We start from the raw sequence: 12,336 nt of genomic DNA, 5'->3' as shown, positions 1-12,336 counted from the left end.
GTATTATAAATCACATAATACTTAATATTTCTAAAATAATTTATAAGTGTTAATGTTTACTAAAATAATACTAAAGAATATTACTAAATAATGATAAATATATTATATTTTTATATTGTTCTTTATTTATTTTTTAAATATAATTTATACTATTTTTTAAGTATTATTTTGAAATTAATAAATAAAAACAGTATATAATATTAAAATAAAATATTATTTTCTTATAATATTAATTATCACATAATACTTAATATTTCTATAAGAAAATTTAAGTTTTATGTGTACTAAAATTATAATAAAATACATTACTAAATAATATTACATATATACTATTTTTATATTGTTATTTTTTATTTTCGAATTATAGACTGTTTACTAAACAAATTTAAATGTTATGTTTACTATTTTTTATTTTAATATTGTTATTTTTGAATTAATAATAAATATATTACATAGTATATAAATATAATATATTATTAATTAACAAGTAATACTAAATAATATTTAATATAAAAAAATAGTATGTTATATAAAAACAGTAGATTGTATAAAAGCAGGATAAATAAATATATAAAAAATAATATTAAATAAAATACTAACAAATATATAAAAAGTCATCTGTTAAATAACAGATTATAAAAACAGTATAAACAAATATATAGGTTATAAAACAGTATAAACAAATATATAAAAATAATATGTTAAATAATCCTAAACAAAGTAGTATGTAAATAAATAAGGGATTAATTACTATGCACTGTCACTGTAAAAAGTTTTACATTGTCGATTCATCATCATCACCCGTCTGTATTATTTTATAAATTTTTAAAATAAAAGTCAAATTTGTTTCAATATCCAACGGTCATGATTAACTGACGGTGTAAAACTCTTTTACACTGACAGTGTATTTCAATTAATCTCAATATATAATATATCACTAGTATATAAAAATAGTATGTTATATAATATAAAAATAATATATTGTTTTTAAAATAATATTACCTTAATGTATAATATATAATATTATTTTGAAAATAATATTAAATAATATATAATTTCTATCAGCTATTAATAAATATCAACTAATTTCAACAAATAACAATAAATATTCAAATTAAAAAAAAAAAGTGTATCTTAGATGAAAAATTTAAACAATTTTAAACCTTGATTTTACTCTTCTTACAAAAATTTAAATCTTTATAGAAAAAAATGAAAAATAAATAGAATAAATTAAAATTAAGGGTTTAATATAATTCGGAAATCGGAAGAAAAAAAAAGAAAACAGTTATAAAATTATCATCCAAATGACAAGTTTGTTGAAGATTTTTGATGAAAAATCCGAGTTGTCGAAGAATGAGGTTAATGAAATGAATTTGGGAGAAAATGAAAAACTAGAGAGAGAGATGTTTGCATTGGTTTGCACTCAAGTGGCGAATGGGAAAGTGGAATGGTCGGTGCAAATATATGGTAGCAATTTTCGAGGGGGCTCCTTACACCAACTAAATGGTCATAATTAGCTAAGAGCAATCCCTTGCAAATTATAATAACTTTATTAAAGCGTCTGATACGCGCTTAAGTGATGAGACAATGCGCATACACATCTCAAACATTTCGAGGGATTGTTCTTTGCAAACAATATATATATATATATATATATATATATATATATATATATATGACTAGGGAGTGTCCTTCATAAATGCAAATATATTTATTAAAGTGATTGACACGAAGTAGTTTGGTGTGACAAATTGATGATTAACTTAAAATCAATGAGTGAATCTGAAAGGGCGATGATACAATTTATTGAGGATGTTAATATTAAAATCTTGGTTTTCTAGAATTATGAAAAAAAATTGTTTTATTTTTTCTTGTTCAATGGACGTATTCCAATGTTGCAACTTTGAGAAAAGTAAGTTTGTGGTCTAGGTTTATCATGTTCAACAAAAAAGAGTATTCGAGTAAGTTCATTGACATTTGAGAATTTGAAATGACGCTTGCTTATAATATTTTCTTATCTGAATTTATTTGTCTATTTTTAAACTATTTTTCTATGGAGATGTGGTTGATAAATGGAGCATGCAATTGAATTTCAACTATTTGAAGAAGTTTTGATGTAAACAGAAGAGGAATGATAAATGTACTGATTGGTAACTCATTTGAAATGATGCTTGTCTATTACTTTTTATATTTTATTTGTTATGTTTTTTTTTTGTTTTTTTTTAAATTAAACAATAACTTTGATTAATTCAAAAAGATAAATTATACAAGAGGATCGTAAGGATCCAACTCAAAAAGAATCACATCGGACAAAATAAAAACTCTGACACTCCCGAACAGGGACGGAGGTAGGTTGTTTAAAGGGTGGGCCTATGCCCCCATTATAATTATAATTATGTAGTATTAAGTGTTATAAATAATATGTTTATATATTAAATAAAATAAATATTTTTAATAAAATAATAAGTAATTAAGTTTTCTTTTTCATTATTAATTAATTTTGACTTTTTTGAAGCACAAAGGAATCACTTCCTCTTTCTTTTTTCATTATTACAAAATGTGTATTTAATACTGATTTCTTCTTCATTATTGATATTCTAAAAGTTTTTTTTTTAATTTTAATCTTTATGAATTTATTATTTATTATTTTGTTATCTTATTGAACTTGAGATTGTACTAATATTTGAAATTATTATGCATTTATCTATTTTATAGTACTAGTATGAATCGTTTTTTAATATGATTATAAATTTATAATTGTGTTATTTCTTTTTCATTTTTAGTACTAAGTAATGAATATTTTTTTAAAAAAAAAATCAATAGAGGAATCATATACTCTTAATCCTTAAATACTTCATGAACGTGAAAGCTTTAAATTTAGGTCGTTAAAAAAAAGACTGAAAAAATTTCATAATGACTCTGATTTAAAATAAAAAATATTAATATATAAGTAATTATAATAAAGTTAAAATATATTATTTATAAAAGGGTGGTTCGCCTCACTAGTCAGAATTTTTGCCTTCCTCTAACTTCCCAACTAATTAAGCATTAACTCAATTAAATAAATATGTAATATTATATTATTCCAACCTCTATACACGATTACCTTTACCTTTCCTTATTATAGACAATCCACTAAATTTCATGATTCCAACCTTGTGATTTATGCGTAACATGGTTCCAATTTAAGACTCTCTCCCAAACATCCTTCATAACCTTATTTTATTTTATTTTATGAATCTAAATACACACTTAATAAAATCATAGAATCAAAATAAATTAAATGAAATTGATATTATTTTATGATTTTTTTTGAAAACTAAATCTTAATTAAACCTATTTTTTTTTCATGCTGAATTTTGAAAGAAGATAATAAAAATAATAAATAAATAAGACCAAATAAAGTAGGTGATGAAAAGATTAAGTCATTCATATATATACTGAGGAAATTAAACTAATACTACAAATTTGTTTTGTTTTTTTTTCATTTATATATATTTTTTTAAATTAGAGATTCTTATTGAAATAAAAGATATTGTGTACCTTTGATAGATTTTTAGGAGCAAATTAATAAGAATATGTAACACAGTTAAATTAAAATTATTTTCATCTATTTTGAAAATTTTGGTCTCAATTAATAGATCATTTTATAAATTATAGTTAATCCCAATGGTAGAATATTTAATTGTAGAATTAAATATGTTTTTAATTTTTTAAATATATATAACAGTTTTTGTTTTTTCATCTCTGTAAATATATATTTAATAATATAGTTTATGATTTGTTTATTTAAAGAAGAAAAATATCCCCCTCTAGATATGTTTATTTTCTTAATTAATATTATATATTTAATATAATTATAATAAATGAATCATGCATTAGAATATTAGAGTTATAGTATTAAATGATTAATCAATTGGTAGTTAAAGATTAAAAGATTTATTTTCAAGTTATAAAAATACTAAAATAAAATAAAATATTTTAAAATTAATTTTATAATTTAGAAATAAAAAATTTATTTTATAATAAATTAAAAGTAAGTGTTTAAAGTATGTGGTCAAAGTAAGTGTTACTCTAATTTTTTGTTTCTAAAAGTATTTCGTTGATCCAAATAATTTTATAAACGACATTTTTTTTATATACATGAAAAAATCAAAATATTTTAAATTAATGATTTGATTATATTTTTATAAACGTAAAAAAAAATGTATTGTTGATACGGATGCTTTTACAAACGAGAAATAATGTATAGTTGATAAAAATATTTTTATAAATGGAAAAAACATTATTATTAATACAAATATTTTTATAAATAAGAAGAATGTATTATTGAAACAAATATTTTTGTAAACGACAAAATATATATTGTTGATAAAAATATTGGTTTTTTTACCGAGATAACCCAGTTTTTCAAAAAAAAATCTCAAAATACTTCAGGTTTCAGAAAAATTCTCAAACTACCCCACTTTTAGGAGGAGGCGCCAATTGAATTGGCGACTCCTCTTAAATCTTGAATGGAGGCGCCAATTCAATTGGCGACACCCTTAAAACTCCTCAAATGACAAAACCTCCAACATGAAAGTTGTAGATCTTTTCAAGAAAATGAATTTGGACATAAATTTTGCATCATTTGGATTTTTTATGAGAAAGTTATGGGCAGTTGAAGTTGGACTTCTGAGTTTTTCAACTATTATCTGACCTATAATGTTTTGTATTATCGCATGTGTTTATTTTAGAGTTATGAAATTTTGTCCAACATAACAATTGAATTAGACATCTCAAATTTACCAATGACCTTGGTCCCATCTCAAAATAATTAAAAATGAGTGAGTTAGGTCCTTGCGAAGTTGACCCAAAATTAGGGTTTCTGTCAAAACATGTGTATGTGAATTTTGCCAAAAGGGACCAACTTCAAGCCCTTCTGTTTGAATGATAAAAGTCTCAAATGACAAAACCTTCAACATAAAAGTTGTAGATCTTTTCAAGACAATGAATTCAGAATAAAATTTTGCATCATTTGCATTTTTTTGAGAAAGGTATGGGCACCTGAAGTTGGACTCTTTGACATTTCAATTGTTATGTGGCCTATAATGTTTTGTATTATCACATGTGTTTATTTTAGAATTATGAAATTTTGTCCAACATAACAATTTAAGTAGACATCTCAAACTTTCCAATGCACTTTGTCCCACCTCAAAATGGTGATGACCGGGATCACCTAACTGACCTCCGGTCCCACATCCCCTAGCTACCCTAACCCACGTTGACGATTCTGCACCGGTGTTTGTTCATCTGAGGGGCCAGTGCATTGGAAAGTTTGAGATGTCTACTTAAATTGTTATGTTGGACAAAATTTCATAATTCTAAAATAAACACATGTGATAATACAAAACATTATAGGCCACATAACAATTGAAATGTCAAAGAGTCCAACTTCAGGTGCCCATACCTTTCTCAAACAAAATGCAAATGATGCAAAATTTTATTCCGAATTCATTGTCTTGAAAATATCTACAACTTTTATGTTGAAGGTTTTGTCATTTAAGGCTTTTATCATTCAAACATAAGGTCTTGAAGTTGGTCCCTTTTGGCAAAATTCACATACACATGTTTTGACAGAAACCCTAATTTTGGGTCAACTTTGCAAGGACCTAACTCACTCATTTTTAATTATTTTGAGGTGGGACCAAGTGCATTGGAAAATTTGAGATGTCTACTTCAATTGTTATGTTGGACAAAATTTCATAACTCTAAAAGAAACACATGCGATAATACAAAACATTATAGGTCAGATAATAGTTGAAAAAATCAGAATTCCAACTTCAACTGCCCATAACTTTCTCATAAAAAATCCAGATGATGCAAAATTTATGTCCAAATTCATTGTCTTGAAAAGATCTACAACTTTCATGTTGGAGGTTTTGTCATTTGAGGATTTTTTTAAGGGTGTCGCCAATTGAATTGGCGCCTCCTCTTAAACCTTACACATAGGCGCCAATTGGATTGGCTAGGGCACCTGCCCTAGTCAATCCAACTGGCGCCTCAATTGGCGCCTCCTCCTAAAAATGGGGTAATTTGGAAATTTTTCTGAAATCTGGGGTATTTTGGGATTTTTTTTGAAAAACTAGGTTATCTCGGTAAAAAAACCAAAAATATTTTTATAAACGTGAAAAATTTGTTGATGCAAATATTTTTATAAACGAGAAAAAATTTATTGTTAATACAAATATTTTTATAAATGAAAAAAAAATATTTTTGATACAAATATTTTTATAAACGAAAAAAATCTGCTATTAATACAAATATTTTTATAAAGAGTAAAAAATATATTGATGATAAAATATTTTTATAAATGAAAAAATTTTATATACGAGAAAAAATTTAATATTGATCCAAATTTTTTATAAACATTATCAAAACAAAATTAATTTTTATATAAGTAAATAATATATTATTGATCGAATCTTTTAGAAAATAATGCTATTTTTATATTATTGATTCAAATATTTTTATAAATAATATTAAAACAAAATTAATTTTTATATATACAAAAATATATTTTTGATTTTAAGAATGTTAATTTTCATATATAATTCTTTTAGAACAATTTAAATAAAACAAACTTCTTATATACTTGAAAAAATACGCATATCAAGTATTTTAATATTCTTTTAAAACTAAACAAGATTTTAATGTCATTTTAGTAAATATGAATATAAGGATTAATATTTTTGGAGTTGACGATCACTTGAATACTAATGAGGCCTTGTTGGCAAGTTTTCACGAGATTTATCTAATCTAAGGTGGACCCCGCACTGATTAGCTCCTCCAAGTTCTCCTCTGCATAATGAAAAACCTCACTACTCCTCCACCACAATGGCCTCCTCCTTAACACAACCACCACCACCTCTTCCCTCTCTCCACCACTCATTTCCCAAATCCAACCTCACCCGCCGCTCACTCCTCCTCACATCCACCGCCACTCTTTCCTTCCCCACCCTTTCCTCTTCCGCCTCACCAACACAACCACCAAACCCCACCATCACCGACCGCGTCTTCATGGAATTCAGCCTCTGCCCCAATTATTACCTCCCAAATCGCACCCTAGGAGACAACATTTCCACTCTATGCTCAGATTCCACCTCACTCGGACGCGTCATCATTGGCCTCTACGGTAACCTCGTTCCTCGCACAGTCTCAAATTTCAAATCCCTCTGCATTTCCGCTTCCAATTCTAACCCTAATTCCTCTTCCTACAAAAACACAGTCATCCACAAGGTTTTTCCAGGTCAGTACTTTCTTGCCGGACATCAGGGTCGTCCTGAAAGAGGCGATGTCCGCCCTCCTAACCACCTCCCCCGCAACATTGAAACAGTCGACCCCAAAGCATTTGCATTGACACATTCCCGGGCCGGCGTCGTTTCACTCCCCCTATCTGAAAATGATGATGACGATGAGATTAAGTTTGATCCTGAATACCGGAACGTTGAATTCTTAATCACCACTGGACCTGGACCTTGTCCCGAGCTTGATAACAAGAATATTGTCTTTGGAGCGGTGCTTGAAGGTAACTAACTATTTTTCACTGTTTTTGCTGTGTTGCTTAGCAAACTAAATTGAAAATTGACCATGTGTAAAAGCTTACAAACTACTATTACATCTTTTTGCCTCTATAGGGGTTGTGGTGCCTTTTAAAAGATCTAACTCAATGCTTCAAATTATAATTTGTGAAACGTCTCCAATTTATAGAAACTTTTAGGCTATATCTTGTCACTACTATCTGGGACTTCCAATTGATGATGCGAAGATGCCCATTTTGTGTGGTTGTAGAATCACCTCTAATGTAGTTAGAACTAGGCTCCCTTTTTAATAGCAATTATAGTAAGTTAAATTCTTTATAAGAATGGTTTTTATCCATTTTCAAAAGCAAACGGATTATAGGAAAAAACATGATATACCTTGCACGAGTGCTTTTTTTCCTTATTATTCTTACAAACTTAAATAGACCATCTATTTGACCTTATTATGTCTGACAAACTTAAACGAACAATTCATGGGTCAACTTCAATTCTTCAATACCATCTAGAGGAGGTTCACAACTTAACACTGAAACATATATGACATAATTTAGAAAACATAATATAGGTTTCAAAAAGTGTATCACCATATATACTCAGAAAATTGTATACGAAATCATATATGTTTGATGCTTATATGTGTAAGTATTTTTACGATGGAAGACAATAAAAGTATATTCCTTATTTGGATTCTTAAAATTTGTATTCTTGAACGTGAACCTTATCCCCGAAGATAAGAACAAATAAGGATATCATTATGGAAAAGAACAACAAGAAAACTTAAGTAAAAATTTATTTGTCAATTACCACGTCCCATTTGACATGAAAACCAAGTACCGTGCTATACCAAGAGATAGTCTCCTCTGTTTCATCTATATGCGCAATGCTCTCACTTAACTTCCTCTCAGATGCTGCCAAAGCTTCATACGAATGAAAAGAGAAGAGATGGAAGGTGAGAAGGTGAGAAAAGAAGGATGGTGAAAAGAGAAGAGAAGGAAGCTGAGAAGGATTCTGAAAAGAACTAATAAGGATATCATTATGATGTCCCATTTATGTAATGATAAATACTCATTCACCACACTCTCTTTTACTGCCACCCACTGGGTTTTTTATTTCTTAATTCCTTTGTACCTTTACATAGGTTCCTCATGGGACAGGGATAAGCTATCTTGATTGTGCTGAAATTGAACACTTTAACAATAATAGAGGTTAGATTAAATTCATTAACTGCGCATATGTGCCCAACATCTGACACTTGGTGACGGATGCCCACCCTCTTGATGGTGTTTTCCTTGTTCCAATCCAATTCTCCTAACCGGCAAAGCGTCGGGGTGCTTGATTTCCATCTCGGCTCTCGTTTTTGTAGTCGGATTATCACTGGACAATCCCAGTGACATTTGATGATTGCCAAAAGACCTTAATCCCGTCTAATGGAAAGATAATACATGCCTTATTTGGCCCAATTCCCTTCCAACAGACCCACTAATACCCATAACTAACCAACAAGTAACAACGCAAAAAGTAGTTATTCACATTGTTTTAAATTTCATTTGGGTCGCAATCTACCGCATTTTGCTTTTGTTGAGAAATGTGGTTGGGCCTAACTCAACCCTACAAAACTGATTGGTAGAGTGAGGACTGTCCCCACTTATAAACACATGTTCATGCCATATATTATCCGATGTGGACTCTTAACAACTTTCAAAACCGTTGATGTCCCATTCCAACTTTTGTTTCACTACCTTTTATTGAAACCTGGTTCTGCATCTTTCCAGTAGGAAAACTGGTAATACCTTTGTATGATGAGACAGAAAATTAACAAAAAAGAGTATTGTATTCACATTTAAGTTTGTGAGGTCTTGCATTTATTTTCAGAATGAGTGGTTTTGTCACATTGTCGCAAGTATTAAGATGCTTTGCTGGACTCATTTGACTGTGTGTGAACTCTAAGCTTGGCGACTAAACCTGGTGAAATGTTGGTGCTTCTGTTTTTTTGTGTAAGCATTGTACTCTCCTCCATTAGTAAGTGATCATGTTTTATACCTCCAAATTCAAATAGTTTTGATATTTGATATTGTGTATCAACCTGTTGATCGGGTGCTACAAGTGAGTTTTTCAGATATTGGAATATTTGATCTGTTTGCGTACTATAGTATATTTTGTTTGCTTGATCTCTAATCTTATGTTTTTACCTATTAAATTTCTCAGCTTCTGGTTGAATCTAATTTCAGGGTTGGATGTCATCACAACCATAGCTTCTACTCAAACTTACCAACCAGGTGAACGAATTCGCCAATTTAATGACTTGGCAGAATTTTTCGGAGACGAAAGGGCTCAGAATGCACGCGCCATATGGAACAGGCCACTTACCACAATTTATATTAGTGACTGTGGAGCACTAGAGGTTGCAAAGCCTTCTCTCACACCTTCTCTTCCATAATTTATTTCGTTGTATATATTATCCAAGAGAATTTCATTTAACTATTGCATGTAAAATCATACTCAAATTCTTTCAAAGAAAAGTGAACAGAATGAATGACTTGAAACCTGAAAGGCAGTGAAGTTAAATAATGGGACAAAATGTAATAATGCAAAGTGAAGAAAATGAATGATTTGAAACCTGAAAACGTGTAAGGAGCATCTTCACTAGTGAAATTCAATGAAACTCGTGTTGAGTTTCATGCACTATTACAATTGTTCCCTACAATGTCAAACGGATGTTATATTCATTTCTTAAGGAATTCATATTTTTTATTAATAAAATTAATAATTATTAAAGTTATGATAATAGCTTTTTTAAACTTCAATAAAAAAAATAAGAAACGTTTCATCATTTTATAAAACACTATTAGATACTTTCCCTATAGATGTTAGACTCCATTTGGCGCACCGATTGGTAACGAGCTCTTATTGAAAATTTTCAACTTCTTGCATCAACAAACATGAGGCTATTTTTAGTAGAAGAAAACCAGGAGAATATTTCAAGCGCAATTGCAACCTAGTTAGAGGTTTTAGTTCCTTTATATTTTATTTGTTATCAGTTGAAATAGATTGAACTCATATGTGCTTTAAATATTATAAGTTGAAATCAATAAAATAATCAGTGAACTCATGAAAAATCAATTCTTATTAAAAGGGATCGATTTTTATTAATAAATTTAAATTATAAGTTGAAATCAATAAAATAACGAGTGAACTCATGAAAAATCAATTCTTATTAAAAGGGATCGACTTTTATTAATAAATATAAAAAAGAATATTTTGATAATATTAATCATTGATAAATTGGTATTAGAAGACAAATTTTTAATTGAGATATTTTTCCCTCATTTCATTCTATTATATTATATTATATATTGTGTGGTGGTAAAAGAAAAATACAAGAAGAAGTAAATAAGAAGAAGAGGAAAAAACTGAGAAAGAGAGAAAAAGAGAAAAGAGAAAGGAAGAGAGAAAAGGGAAGAGGGGGAGAAGAAGGATCCATGGGATTATCACCATCATCATCACCAATTTCATCTCATATTCTTCATCATCTTCTTATGGCAAAGGTGAGTTCCTAGTTAAAACTTCTAATGGGATAGAAAGTAGTGTTGATAACATAGTATAATTGCTAATGATTAATGATAACATGTTATGTGTTATATCTTAAGCATGAAAGTTGTCGTGAATAAATGGTTTATTTATGATTTTTATGGTTGATGTGGTTTCTCACATTATTGAATGTTAGTGTTGTTGTGTTATGATCAATGATATGTGTTGGTGATTCTTGAAGTTATGTTGTTGTTAATATGGATTGTTGTGTTATGCCTTGTTTATTGAAGATTTGGCTCATGCTCATGAAGAATGATGATGTTGCTCCCCTGTTGTTGTTGTTTGTTGTTGTGATTATTGTCTTTGATTACATGTTTTTATGTGTTTTGGTTCTTGAATTATATCTCATGATTTATTGAATTGTGTGGGTTTATGATAATATATGTTTTGACATGGATTAGAATGGTTAGGAATGGAAGAAGACATGTTTGGAAGTGTGATTTTTAAGAAATCATTCAGTGACAATCGATTGTATCAAATGACAATCGATTGTCATGCCCATAAATGTTATTTTTTCGCTTGACAAAGTTGATGGAATCGATTGCATCAAATGACAAATGATTATATCCCCTGTTTTTTTCAAAAATCTTGTTTTGGTTAAAGTGGCGTAACTTGAGTTTCGTAACTCGGAATGAGACGCAGTCGGATACGTTGAAAAGCTTGTTTAAAGCTCTATATGATAATGATACTTGGTTGCACGTATTCTCTTTCGAAAATGATTGTACTTTCCTTTACTTGTGTATGTTTATGAACCATATTAAGACGTGTTGTGTTTTGGTGAACCATGTTATGATCTAATTGTTGTTGAGTTGATTGTTTAATAGAATGGATTAAAACTTATGATAATTAGTGAGGAAAAACTAAGAAGATAACTAGGTGAATGAATTAAGAAGATAACTTAGGTTACGATGCTTGGACGCAAAGATACCTCGGTGTGTACTCGCAGATAAGTATTCGCTTGATTAATGAATCAATATGCATTGTAGGGAACATGTGAGAATAACATGTGAATGGGTAAAGATGATCACCTAGTATTTGATGGAAAAATATGTGAATGGGTGGATATGACCACCTAGTATTTGATGAACACCATGAGAATTTGTTTGATATTTTGTGAGGAACCTCTGTTCTAAAAGTCCTATTATTTTGATGAGACATAATCATGTAT

General features: G+C 28.8%; 1 protein-coding gene across 2 annotated transcripts; it reads left to right on the top strand.

The window, feature by feature from the left end:
• Nucleotides 1-6,751: 6,751 nt before the first annotated feature.
• On the top strand, nt 6,752-10,130 carry LOC127084889 (peptidyl-prolyl cis-trans isomerase CYP28, chloroplastic). 2 transcript variants are annotated; one of them, XM_051025501.1, is made up of 3 exons: nt 6,763-7,174; nt 7,268-7,567; nt 9,809-10,130. In XM_051025501.1, the coding sequence occupies exons 1-3, from the start codon at nt 6,877-6,879 to the stop codon at nt 10,015-10,017; spliced, it is 807 nt and encodes a 268-aa protein (XP_050881458.1). In that variant the 5' UTR covers nt 6,763-6,876; the 3' UTR covers nt 10,018-10,130. The 2 variants fall into 2 exon arrangements, with proteins under 2 accessions (XP_050881390.1, XP_050881458.1); XM_051025433.1 differs by having other exon boundaries at nt 6,752-7,567.
• Nucleotides 10,131-12,336: the final 2,206 nt, after the last annotated feature.

Source organism: Lathyrus oleraceus, chromosome 1 (assembly GCF_024323335.1).
Source record: "Lathyrus oleraceus cultivar Zhongwan6 chromosome 1, CAAS_Psat_ZW6_1.0, whole genome shotgun sequence".
Taxonomy (NCBI): Eukaryota; Viridiplantae; Streptophyta; class Magnoliopsida; order Fabales; family Fabaceae; genus Lathyrus; species Lathyrus oleraceus.
Note: the sequence above shows the minus strand (reverse complement) of the source record. Positions and strands in the feature narration are given on the sequence as shown.